The sequence below is a fragment of the Cetorhinus maximus genome, chromosome 9 (assembly GCF_964194155.1).
Source record: "Cetorhinus maximus chromosome 9, sCetMax3.hap1.1, whole genome shotgun sequence".
Taxonomy (NCBI): Eukaryota; Metazoa; Chordata; class Chondrichthyes; order Lamniformes; family Cetorhinidae; genus Cetorhinus; species Cetorhinus maximus.
This window is the reverse complement of record NC_135887.1, coordinates 41,686,197-41,699,550: the sequence shown is the minus strand read 5'-3', so window position 1 is coordinate 41,699,550 and position 13,354 is coordinate 41,686,197. Positions and strand designations below refer to the sequence as shown.

At 46.0% G+C, this 13,354-nt stretch overlaps 1 protein-coding gene across 1 annotated transcript in view; it reads left to right on the top strand.

Moving 5' to 3' along the window:
- Window positions 1-13,354, top strand: part of LOC144684600 (polypeptide N-acetylgalactosaminyltransferase 17-like) — a 500,196-nt gene that overhangs the window by 34,331 nt on the left and 452,511 nt on the right. Inside the window, exon 2 of the mRNA XM_078548594.1 lies at window positions 9,975-10,158. Within this exon, the coding sequence (XP_078404720.1) occupies window positions 9,975-10,158 (184 nt within the window). The remainder of the gene's footprint in view (window positions 1-9,974; window positions 10,159-13,354) is intronic.

The window sequence follows — 13,354 nt, the reverse complement described above, 5'->3', positions numbered from 1 at the left end:
TAATGTACGATTCTATGAGGATGACTATGTCAGGCTGTTGCTTGACTAGTCTGTGAGACATCTCTCCCAATTTTGGCACTAGGCCCCAGATGTTAGTAAGAAGGACTTTGCAGGGTCGACAGGGCTGAGATTGCCATTGTCGTTTCCGGTGCTTAGGTCGATGCTGGGTGGTCCATCTGGTTTCCTTTCTTTTTTGAGACTTTGTAGCGATGTAGACACATATCTTTATTTTAGGTCAGCATGGCTCCTGAGGTTTTCCCATGGTGGATACTAAGTTAGTTGCCCTGGAGGGGAGTAATGGCAAAGGGTGGTGGGTAGCAGGCATGAGTTGGCACTAAGTTGGCATGGGGGCTATGAAGGGCCAGGGGATGTTGTGGGGATAAGGGTATGAGTGGCCACAGGGAAGTGATTATCTCAGTATGGGTTGCCATGAGGGAATGAGGGACTATGGGAGTGGGTAGAGGGGCATTTGTTGGCATGGGGTCATGAGTGGCCATGGGGGGAAGGTGGGGAACATGACGTAGCATAGGTTGCCATAAATGGGGCCTGGGGAGTGTGTGGAGGGTGAGGGCTGGAGGGTTGTGTTTTGCTTTATTAATTTTTAAAAATTAAATTCAACAAAGTGCCGGAGCATACAGTGGCAGGCCCTCCACCCAGCCACCTCGGCACTCGGCAGCCTCAGCCCTCGTTCCAGGGGTGGCGGGTCTGACTTCTAACCCAGCCCGCACCCCAGAAGAAAAATTGGAACTGTGGACCGCCGTTTTTAAAGGTCAGGTTTGCAGAGCCAGGAATTCTCTGAGGGTGACAATCTGGCCCTAATTGTTAAAAGTTTTGATATTAGTAATGGAAACGGTTGCACTGGAAACAACTTAATTATACAACAGCAATTTCACTTAATGTCAATGATGGTACTTTTTTCCCATGTAAAAAGTAATTTCAAGGTTTTTGTACCTTCTGTAAAGCAGAGGGTGCTGAAGAATTATCCCGACCTTTTCTCCATATTCTCCTTAGAGGTATTTGGGTATCATGGCAGCCCTACTAAGGTGTGAGCTACTCATACAGTCAAGCACATGACATGTTACAAGAGGCTGATACAATTATTACTGCAACTAATTTGTTTAAAGAATTATTGAAAAGAGCTTAAGTGAAATAAGCCTTTGCAAAGAGCAACCAAGGCACATCTTGAAAGGTTCCAGTGAGAGTGCACTCTCCCATATTGTGGAACATTGAAGGTCCCATAATACGATAATGTTCTGCTAAAATGATAAAAAATACCCACTGTTCTCTCATGATCAAATCTACCCTCTTTGTTTTACTTCTATTATTTTTTAAATTTGCAGTACAGGACCTTAGGAAAAAGTTGAGAGTTTGTAGAGGAGATTAGTGCATTTCTGGACCGATGTTTTTTTCTTAAAGATAAACCATTAAGTGGGGTGAAAATTGCCATCTTACAAAGATTTTGGGCTGCATTTTGCAACAGGCTTTGGGACCCCAACGTCAGGACCAATTGGGGGTCTGGAGTCTGCACTTGTTGGGAGAGAGATCAGGGGAGCAAGTGCCCTGGAGGAGGCCTCTTAATTGGTTGCCTGCAAGCTTGCTGTTATGGATGGTTAGTGGGCTCTTGATTCTGCCACCAGCTCAACCAGAGCGCCGGTGGCTTTAGAGCCTTGGCAACCCTACCAGGAGAGGTAGAAGCTGCTGAGGCAGGTTGAGTATCGCAAGGGCGTCTCAACAGTGAATAAAAAACAATGATCCAGATCAGTATGTCAAGCATAGTGTTACTATCACTGTAGAGATCGAAAACATTTTAAAAGAGATATGGATTTCCAAGTCACCAATTCAAAGGATCGCCCAACACGATTTCATATTTTAAGACTTTTACTGTAACAAACACACTCAAAACAACATAGAATAAACGTTACTTAGTAGGCAACCGATACACTAAACTACAGAAAAAGTATAAGCTAAAATAAAAGCAAAATACTGTGGATGCTGGAGATCTGAAATAAAAACAGAAAATGCTGGAAAATCTCAGTTGGTCTGGCAGCATGTGGAGAGAGGAACAGAGGTAAAGTTTCGAGTCCAATATGGCTTTTCTTCGGAATCCTTTTTCTACAGAAAAGGTATTCCTGATTAACTTCTTAACACAACTGAAAATCCCACACCACATTTATACATTATACTGCACCGTCAGCAGAAATGTAGGGCCGTATTTAATGGAGGCAACGGGAGTCTCGCCCGGCAGCCGGGGAGCCTGCGAGAGCCCCACGTTTCCTCCTTTGCGGATGGCCTGCCGAATTAAATGACACTCAGGCACTTAGCAGGCCACCCTTGCACCTGCCCCAGGATCAAAGACCCCAGGGGCATCTGCCCAGTGCTGCCAGTGAATTACAGGCCAGCAGCTTGCTTTACTTGGCAGCACCACCTAGGTCACAAGTGAGTGATGGCAAGAGGGGATTGTGGGGTAGGGGTTGCGGGGGATGGTGGAGGGGGTTTGGAAGCATGGCAGGGGGTGGCTCTCAGAGAGCCCCCTCCGTTCCTACGGCTAGGTCTCTCGATCAGGCACTGAGTGCGCCTGAAGGAGCGACTTCCACAGAATCTCACAAGGTACCCCACACAGATTTGCTTGTCATGCTCCCCACATGGTGAGGCCCCTGCTCTCCATTGGGTTAATACCAGTGGCGGTGGGATGAGGTCCTTAAGTGATCATTAATTGCCCACTTAAGGGCTTCAATTGGCGGCAGGTTGGGAAGGCCGTCCATGGGCCTTCCTGCCCTGGACATAATCAGGGTGGAGGTGGAATCTTTCGGTCTGACTGACCCTGAGAATCTGAGAGTCTGGGCCACAGTAAAGTCAGCTGCCTCTTTCTTTGTGCCCAGGTGTTAAAACTTGCACTTGACTTTGAATAATTTTCGGTTTGAATTTCTGTCTCTATCATAAGCAGGTCACATGGGCAGACTCAGTATGAGGTCACATGCACTTGTTTGTGGGTAGATTTACCATGAGGTCATTTCCTGCACTCCAATCTACTCCATTTCATCTGGAATTGAAAGAGACAGTTTAAAACATAACCGTTCTATAAAGTCCAGCATTTGTAACATGAGGAGAAACCTCTCTGCTGGATTGGTCTCAGCCACAGTGTGGCCTTTCGTAAATGCAGCCCCACTCTTTGTGGCATGGAGCCTCCGACTCCTATGGCACCCCGGTCTGCCACAGGGAGGCTACCTCCAGGGAGATAATGGCCTCCGCATGTGGCGGCGGCCACTCTGCAGCTAGAAAAATGCCAACAAGGCCACAAAATTGCCTATAATTGGGGCCGTAACAATGCATTCCCAGCCTGCCCCTGGCCATGTTCCCCAGCGATGAAAATGAATCAGGGAGTTGTCCTGAGGTGGCTCCTTTCTATTTTCCTGGCCTTCCCGCCTCAATTCCCGCCACCACACTGCCTGGAAATTTCAGCCCTTTGTATCCATCAGCAACTCGAAACACATTTTCAGAATTGGGAAAATGATGTCTGAAGGTGGAGTGGTTTGATTCTCTCCTGATCAAGTTGGGTAGAAAGTAGTATCAGCTCTGCTTTAATAAGTTTGCAATAAAGCTTACAAAATATTCTTTTTCTTCAGTTCTCTGCACGAATGCAGGTCCTTAGGGATCGTCCGCCAAATCACTGCCAAATGCTGCGATTTTTTTACTGCTGACAAGGCGAGGAGTCTACCTCAGTCAGAATGGAGATCAAACCCTGTGCTATTCGCCTTAGTCTCATCCACACACCAGCCGTCTAGCCAACTGCATCCCCCGCCACTGCCCCCACCCCCCACCTTACAAAAGATTACCCCATGAAAAAAATCCTAAATCCACTGTTATCCTGTTGGGAAAGATTTGTTGACAAAGGATTCTAACTATTGAGCAAAATGATGAATATTATTCTTTATATTTAAGAAATATATGAACAAAGAACAAAGAAAAGTACAGCACAGGAACAGGCCCTTCGGCCCTCCAAGCCTGCGCCGATCATATTGCCCATCAACTAAAACATTTTGCACTTCCGGGGTCCTTATACCTCTATTCCCATCCTATTCATGTATTTGTCAAGCTGCCTCTTAAACACCACTATTGTACCTGCTTCCACCACCTCCTCTGGCAGCGAATTCCAGACACTCACTATCCTCTGCGTAAAAAACTTGCCCCGCATATCTCCTTTATAGTTTTCTCCTCTCACCTTAAATCTATGTCCCCTAGTAATTGACTCTTCCACCCTGGGAAAAAGCTTCTGACTATCTACTCTGTCCATGCCACTCATAATTTTGTAAACTTCTATCAAGTCGCCCCTCAATCTCCGTCGCTCTAGTGAGAACAATCCGAGTTTCTCCAACCTCTCCTCATAGCTAATAATCTCCAGACCAGGCAGCATCTTGGTAAACCTCCTCTGCACCCTCTCCAACGCCTCCATATCCTTATGGTAATGTGGCGACCAGAATTGCACGTAATATCCCAAGTGTGGCCTAACCAAGGTTCTATACAGCTGCAGCATGACTTCCCAGCTATTATACTCAATACCCCTGCCAATGAAGGCAAGCATGCCAAATGCCTTCCTGACTACCTTATCCACCTGCGTTGCCACTTTCAGTGACCTGTGGACCTGTACACCCAGATCCCTCTGCCCGTCAATGCACTTAAGGGTCCTGCCATTTACTGTATAATTCCTACCTGTATTAGACCTTCCAAAATGCATTACCTCGCATTTGTCCGGATTAAACTCCATCTGCCATTTCTCTGCCCAAGTCTCCAACCGATCTATATGCCATTGTACCTGCTGTAATAATGGCTCTAAAAATGCTCAAGTTAGTGATCCTAACAATTACACTAGCATAATACCCACTGAGACCCTCTGCCACTGACCACATCAAGTATCATTGAATCAGGGGAAAGGCCCTTCAGTTGGAGGCCATTGGTGGGTGCTTGTGTTGCTCATGGTGTATTTTGGGAACTGGGTGACATTGGATGGCTAGAAATTGTGCTGCTTGCTAACTAATCCACTGGAGATGAGTGCAGGCAGGTGGGTGGAGGGCTTTATGTGTGCGAATCCATGTACTGCTGGTTCCCTTTATAAGAGGGACTGAATAATCAATCCTCTCTAACTAATTATTAGCCATATTCTAAACCTGGACCTCCCCAAGTTGGGCTTCACAGCTGCCAATCCTCAGGTTGACAGACTTCCTTTCAGTGGGAATAGGCCATCAAGCATTCTGTAGGTTAATGAGAACTGTTTGTGAAGCTGAGATTCAGTGATGAAATGCTTGGTGGATGTGAAGCTGAGGGTTTTGTTTCTTTTTGCAGGGGTTCCCCATGGAATGTAAAAAGGAGATGAAGTTAGAAGGGTTACCAGAGTGGCACAATGGCCAGTGCACTTTCAGACTAAGCATTGTGCTTCAGCTTTGATCATGTATTGTGATTAGAGATTGCTTTTGAGCAGCAGGAATTTAAGATTCTTGATATGAGTTTCCTGACCAACCTACAGCTGGCAACTCCCCTCCTGCTTCTCTTGTCTCCCGTGGCTTTCCCCATGTGCTGAATAGTTCCTTGTCTTCATCTTCTTTAGGGGGAAAGAGACCAGGGGGATGGTTCTCTCCCTAGAAGCAGTTAGGCTGTTTTCTCCTTTTAAAAAGCAAGTGGAGAGCATGAGGAAGTTTTGTTTCTTGTCGTATAAAATGCAACTCAGATACGAGTAGGCATTCCAAAATGGAGGTGAGAACAGGTGCAGGAAGTTAGCAAATACATAAGTGAGGTTTTCACATCTTTGCTGCTTTAGGGCAAGGAAGAGGGTGTGAAGAGGCTCATGTCTTCTCATGAACATTTCAGTGAATTTGTACATGATCTGAAACATGGGGTAGCACAATGAGGATGAAAATAGAACATGTGCTTTTAATATTGTTTTAGTTGAAGTTGTGAGAGCCTCTTTTTACTTTGGCTAACCCGGTGAGGCCATTAAAATCTGCTCACATTGAGTGATCAACTTAACAATTGCCTCAGGGAACACTCAATACTAGGGCCAGCTTCTTACACAGAGACTGCATTATCCTTTTTGGCCTCTCTGCAGTCACAAAAAATGTTGTTGTTTCCTTTTTCGTATTTAAAATTTTCCTTATTTCAATGAACAAATCAAATGAGGATAAAAACAAAAAGCTACTGCGGATGCTAGAAATCCAAAACAAAAACAGAATTACCTGGAAAAACTCAGCAGGTCTGGCAGCATCGGTGGAGAAGAAAAGAGTTGACGTTTCGGGTCCACATGACCCTTCAACAGAACATATGAAATGAGGAGTCTGACAATTTGGGACCTCTGCCCTCTAAAGAATCAGACATTCTAGCAGTCTTCCAATTTGCTGCTGAAGCAAGATGGCCCTTTAAGCTGCTGCAGCTACATGCTAAGAACAAAATCTGTTTCCTTTTACTTCCATCGAAATTAATAAACTAATGGTGTGTGTAAAGGTTGTGTGACTGTCTCCACAGGGTTTCCCATCTGCACTTCTCCTAAATAATCTTAATACCCAGGTGGTAAAGATGGAAATCTATTGCATTGTTTCTCTTGCATTGTGTTTCCTGCATGTCCAAAGACATGTGAAAAGACATGTGTGTCGAGAACCTTCACTTAAAAACAATTTCACATAGAAAACTCATTGGCAATTTATGCATCGAAAGTATAATGCATAAAGTACATTCTCCCTCTGCGACCAAGTGCAGTTAAGAGGCATTGAAATATAACATTACAAAGTTAAGCTACACATTAGGATGTTTGCCTTGGCAACCTTGCATAACTCAGCAAATTTCTTGTGGACCTGCTTCCAGATTTGGGCCACAGGTGAAACATCACTCACTCAACTTATCACTTCTATCCATGCTGTTCTGGTGTTGTTCCTTATGGTAAGATGGACCTCACATCAAAAGACTGTCACCGTTGTCTCTCAGACTGCATAACATTATCTTGGCTTGACTATTCTAACATACTCCTGGCTGCTCTCCCACATTTGCCCTCTGTAGACTGCTGCCAGTTCCTCAACTCACACCAAGCCCTGATCTACTATCACCTCTGTAGCTCATTCACCTACATTGGTCGAGAAATGTCTTGATTTTAAATTTCTCATCCTTGTTTTCAAATCCCTTCATGGCCTTGCCCCTCCCTTTCTCAAATCCTGCAGCCCCACAACCCTCTGAGATATTGTGTTCCTCTAATTCTGGCCTCCTGAGCATCCCTGATTATAATTGCTCTACCAATGGTGGCCAAGTGTTCTGTTGTGTCGACCTTAAGTTCCCTCCCGACACTTTTCTGCCCCTCTACTTCACTTTTCTCCTTTAAGACAATCTTTAAAACCTACCTCTTTGACCAAGCATTTGGTCATCTCACCTATGTGACCCAGTGTCATATTTTGTTTTATAATGTCCCTGTGAAGTGCCTTGGGATGTTGATTACATTAAAGGCACTAAACAAATATAAGTTATTGTCATTGAATAGCACCTCCAGAGCCATATCACTAAGTAGGACACTTTGCACCACTGGTTTTCCTTTGGGTGTTTTTAACCCTTCATTGAGGGACAGCTTTAAGATTGAGCCACTGGTGCTGGATAATGTGCTCCCTCACCCTATGGGTTGAATTTTCTGGCTGACGCGCAGGTGGCGGAACCCGCACATCAGTGCTTAAAATGTCGCGCGAGCGTCCCGATGTCAGTGCGCGGCATTGCGATATTTAGGTGGGCAGGATGTGCAAGCAGTAGAAAGCTGCAAAATAGTGCAGAAGGATTTCTCCTGGCCAGTTGAGCAAGAGGTGGTGTTGGCATTTGCAAACCATGACCGTGACTACCTTGCTTCTTGTGCATAACATGGAAAAAATTGCGAGAAGGTGAGGAAAAGGCAAAAAGCACAATTTAAACACAATTTAAAAGAAAACCTGAGCAATCATTGCAAAAATATGACAGATTCTCATCTTGAGCAATATTAATACCGAGATCCACTAACAGGAAGTCGTCCCATTCAAATTAAATTCATGGTATTAAGTTTAATAATCTTGTAAAGTTGTGTTTGTAAAACCAAATATGGTGAACGGCTTAACAACAAAAAATTCTAGGGCCAGGATCTTCCCCCCCCGTCAGGGATGAAATTGAAGAGCAGGCGCACAGAGGCGCGCCTCCGATTGGTGGCGCGCAGCCATTTTACTTTGGTGGGCCAATTAAGGCCCGCCCAGCTATGCGCTCCCTGTGCGGGTGGCGGAGAATCCCTAAACCCGAGAGTGTGCTCTTTCGCGCGTGCGCATGAAAGAGCAAAGTGCTGCCTAAGGGAGATTGGCTCTACTGTAAAAAATATTAAAAATGGAAAAAAAAAATTCCCTGACATGTCCCCTCATGTGACACTGTCACAAGAGTTGGGACATGTCCATAACTTTTAAAAACACTTTAATTAAATTTTTAAAAACCTACATGAAACCTCATCCCGCCCGTGGATGAGGTTTCATGCTTTTTCTAATGCCCGCCAGGGCTCCCGGCCTGCCCGCCAACCTTAAGGTTGGATGGGCAGGTCCATTAATTACTTAAATGACTCTGTCAATGGCCTCAATTGGCCATTGACAGGTCGGCGGGCGCACAGCTGATTTTGCTGAGCCCCCGCCTACCTGAAAATTTAAATGGGGCGCGGTGACATCGGGAGTTCTGCCCAACATCACCGCGCGTCATTTTACGCGTCGGTGAGCGGGCCCCGGGCCCCCCCACTCGCTGACGGGAAAATCCTGGCCTAGGTGTTGTAACTATTCAAGTGATCTGACACTTGATATTCTCAGCCTTTATACACAGGTTGATGATGCATTTTAAAGGATTTTAGACCATATTGGGTAAGTGATGATGAGAAACTCCAGGTCAGATTAAATCACTGTTGGAACTGAGTTCCTGCTTTAAAGGGAAAAAAACAGTGTAATAGAAATGAAAGAGAAAAGAAAATTATACATGGAACAAATCTGCTCTTGTCAGGTTTGCTGTTACGTGAATGAAGGGTTGAATCATGGTGACAACTTACATCAGGTAAAATTACTAACCCGTGTTTTTAACAGCAATAGCTTAGAAGTATTAAAATTTAAGCCCTGAGCTAGAAATTTGTTACAGCCTGTGTTTGGGGGGCAGAATGGCTGGAGACTCATGGCTTGGCTGAAATTGAGCCTTGAAGTTCAGGCACCATCAGCATATTTCCACCAAGCTGCAGAAGCTGATCTGACATCCAGAGGCAGCTCGCCAGTTTGAACAAGGTCAATCTGGCCTAGCTGTCTCACTGGCATTTAGGCCCTCAGATAGAAAGCCCTTGGGGGAGAGACCAGGAGAACAACTCATTCAGGCCTACAGCAGCCCATTGTGGTGATGTGGTGCTGGGGAGAGAATCTACTCCACACGAAGCTAAGTTTAAAAAGAAACTACTTATGTTTTTGGAGGGAGCCTCAGCAAATTTCTGCACAAGGCCTCAAGGCATTAGGCCCCTGATTAATATATGAAAAGGGCCTAACAAATGTTTTAGGCAGCCGCAAGAGGTGCATGAAAAGTCTCTGGACAGAAGTGGTAGCAGACCTTTCGGGTAATCTTGGAACTTTGCCCCTGTTCTGCACCTGGAAAACTAGCACAGAAAGTTCCAGTTTCTCCTCCATGAAATCTGTAGTACAAGTGAAATCAGGACTCTGCTTCATTTAGCATGTTTTGTAATTCTTGTCAAACCATGCTGATGTAACGGTTGAGACTCCCAGAAGTCCAAAATTTGGACGGGTTTATTTTTTCTTTTTGGCTTAGATCTGCATTAAGCTCTAATGCATCCTATATGCACTATCATATTTGGTTTTTTTAAGGAAAATCAGCCACGACATCTGAAATATAGGACATAAAACTTGTAAATTATTTGCTTATAGTGCCCCATTTTCATAATGGTCTATGTTATTCCACTTCCACTTTAGGCTTGTCAAAATCACTTGGGCTCATTGAAGGCTTTGGTGGACGAGGGCAGGGAGGATTGCCTGCTACACTCACTTCTGAAGAAGAAAGAGAAGCTGCAGGAGCATATGAAAAGTATGGATACAATACTTACCTGAGTAACAAGATTTCACTGGATCGATCCATTCCTGACTATCGACCGAATAGGTAAGTGACAACACAACAGGCATGTGCAACAGGCACGATTGGCAATATTATTATCAGGTTCCCCTGCAACCCCCACCTCCCCCCCTCCTCTCTTGTTTGGGTTGTAACAATATTTAATGCATACATTAATTGTTTAAGCATTGAGTTTGTCAGATGGAAGTAGAAGGATGTGCTGCTAAGAAATACTAATTGAAGGCATTGTGATTTCTATGGTTAAGTTTTTTTTAATGTCGCTTCTATTCCTTCCTTTACGTGAAGAGGTATCTCAACTGCAGGCCTGGAAAAGTATTCCGTTCGGAGTTCTACTTAGTTGCTGTTATTTTCTTGTGGCCTTTGTCAGTATGAGTGTCAAATTAAATTTCAGTAATTTCTAATGGAAGGGAATTTCATGTTATTGACTCCCATTCAGTTCAAACTGGATTAAAATGACCTTAACTCATCTCATGATGGTCGTTAAATAACAGAGTTAAATGAAAATCTTCTCTCTGCAGGGGCTTTAAGAATCCTCACTGAAAATTAATGCAGGGCAATTCTACTTTGTTCTTAAACACATGCTACCACAGGACTCTCTGCCCATTGCCTAGAATTATGTTGGAAATCTTACTGGTTAAGTAATATACAGCTATTCTGTCCTAGGAGATAATGGATGTTGTTAGGGCAGGTTCAAAAGAACTCCTCATTTACCTGAACCTTGCTATGTCTTGGAGTGCTTAGCACTGAAGTCGGTCTTTAATGGAAGCAATGGGGGTCTCACCCGCCAGCTGAAGAACCAGCGAGAGTCCCGCGTTGCCTCGTTTTGGGGATTGCATTGAGTGCCAGAAAGGCACTTAATAGGACAGCGGCGGACCATTCCCAAGGTCAAACACCCTGGAAGTCCCACCCACTGATAGCTGATTACCACTCAGAGGCTGGCAGCTACTTGGCAGTGCCACCATGGAGGTGGTGAATGCTGGTACTACATCCACCCAAGGCCCAGAGTCACTGATGCACACAGGCACAAGAGAGTGATGGTGGGAGGGGTGTCGCAGAGTGGGCGCGGATGGGGTGAGTGGTTGCCGACAGGGAGGGCAAGGTGGCGGGTTCTCAGTGGGCCAACCGCTTTCCCGATGCTGGGTCCCTCAATCAGGCACTGAGTGTCTTTAAATGAGGGACACCCCCCGGAAGCCCGCAGGCAACCCAATCAGTGTTTACTGTTTGGCCTTCAAGCGTGACAAGTCCCCTGCCCAGTGCTGGGTGAATACCAGCAGTGGTGGGATGAGGCCCTTAGATAAGCATTAATTGCCCTCTTAAAGGCCTCAATTAGCAGTGGGGTGGGAAGGCCCGTCCATGGAGCTTCTCGTCACGGACTTATTTAAAGCGGAAGTGGGAAGGCGGTGAGGTCCCCACCCTCCACCTGATTAAATGCCCCCCACCACCAAACTTGCCAGGGAGGAGGACATTAATTTTTGTCCCAAGAGTGGAAGCAAACATTTTGGGCTGGATTTTATGTGGAAGCAAGGGTCCCTCAGCCGGGCTCGATAACTGGGGGAGAACCCGCTTTCACAGTCAGCAGGGTCCGGGGCTGCATCTTGTCAGTGGCAGCCAATTAACTGGTTGCCACTGGGGCGGCCCTCCCTATTAAGAACAGCTGTGGGGCCTATCAGAGGGCCGGCAGCTCAGCAGCACCACCAGGCACCAGGTTCAGTGGCCACTGCTGGGGCTGCACCTGGAGGAAGGGCACACATCTGTGGGCGTGCACCCTCAGAACCAGTCGAGCGGGGCGGGGTGGGGGGGGTGGGGGGGGGGTGGTGGTTGGTGAGGGCAGATGGCACCGTGTCTGCGGGGGGGTAGCCGTTGACACTGGGGTGCCCCTCCTTGTGTTAAAGAGCGCCCAAACGGGTGCCCTCCCATCAGGAGCCAACTGGGAGGCTGCCATGGTTTATCTGGCAGTCTCCCCATGCAGCAGGTTGTCCCCGCCCCCCTGTTGCTAGTGGTTACTAATGCCACCAGAGGTGGGAAGAGGTCTTGACCACTTAGGGAGCTTGATTGGGCCGTGGAAGGAGGGCCATCCACTATCTTTCCTACTGCTGGCAAGATGGCATGGAGACGAAAACGATGACGGGCACCTCACATGCTGCTTTCCTGCACCATTTTTCCAGCTTCCCCACCTGCCAGCCTATCTCGAAAGGGCTGGTAATATCCTGTCCTTCATTTTGATGCACAGACAGATTCAATTGGGGGGAAAAAATGCAAAATTTATTTAAAGGTATGAATATTGGCAACAAGCTTACCCCTGATTACCAAAGGATGTCCCTTGTTAGAGGTATATGAGTAAAGCCAGGATTGATATCAACTGTAATGCCTCAATCAATTAAATAGTGTGCAGACACTCAACGTCAACACTCACAAATTAATAATAACCAGGTGGGGCAAAGTGCTACAAGCTGGCCTGAGCATGTTGAACCATACTTCAGTAAGGACTTAATAGCACTGATTTTGCGGTCAGCGGCAAAGGAACGGTGCTCACCATTCACCTTGCTAACAGTTGCCCACAAAATTTTCATGGGTTTTTGAGCAGAGATTTGCTCTAATCTGAGTGGGGTGATCTCTACAGGCTATCTGTAGTGTCTTGAGTGGGTAGAGAAACAGGCAAGGTTCTTCAAAGCCTCAGACTGAAGAATTTTCCCTGTGACATGCAGGCCAAGGATTTCCTTTGCAGGGGATGTCCTACCACCTGGACTATATGTGGGCCCCGAGCCCACATGGACAGGCAGCGGGACTGCATAGACAATCTTCCCAGAGGCGGCGTTGAAATTGGCTACTGCCAGGCCCGATTCTGCTGGCCCAATCAGAGAGCAAGGAGCTCTGGAGCTTTAGCAATGCCGCCAGGAGAGGTGGCTGCTGATGAGACAAGCAGGAGATCGTAATGGAGCCTCAACATGCAGGGGGAAACATCCCCAGCAACAGAATGCACCAGTGAATCATCCCAACAAGACTCCCAGGAATTTTACTGGTCCATCCACCTCCCAACCCGAACCCAGGGCCAGTAAAATCCTGGTGCATAGCCTATTCTTGGAAGTATAAAGCAGGAAATATAAATATAAATTAGATTTAAATGATGTACAGTGAGCAAAATAAAGATTGGGAAAGACAAATGGGATGAAATGAGAGGGATAAAAGAGACAGACAAATTAAAACAAATTTTTTTTTCTCTTCA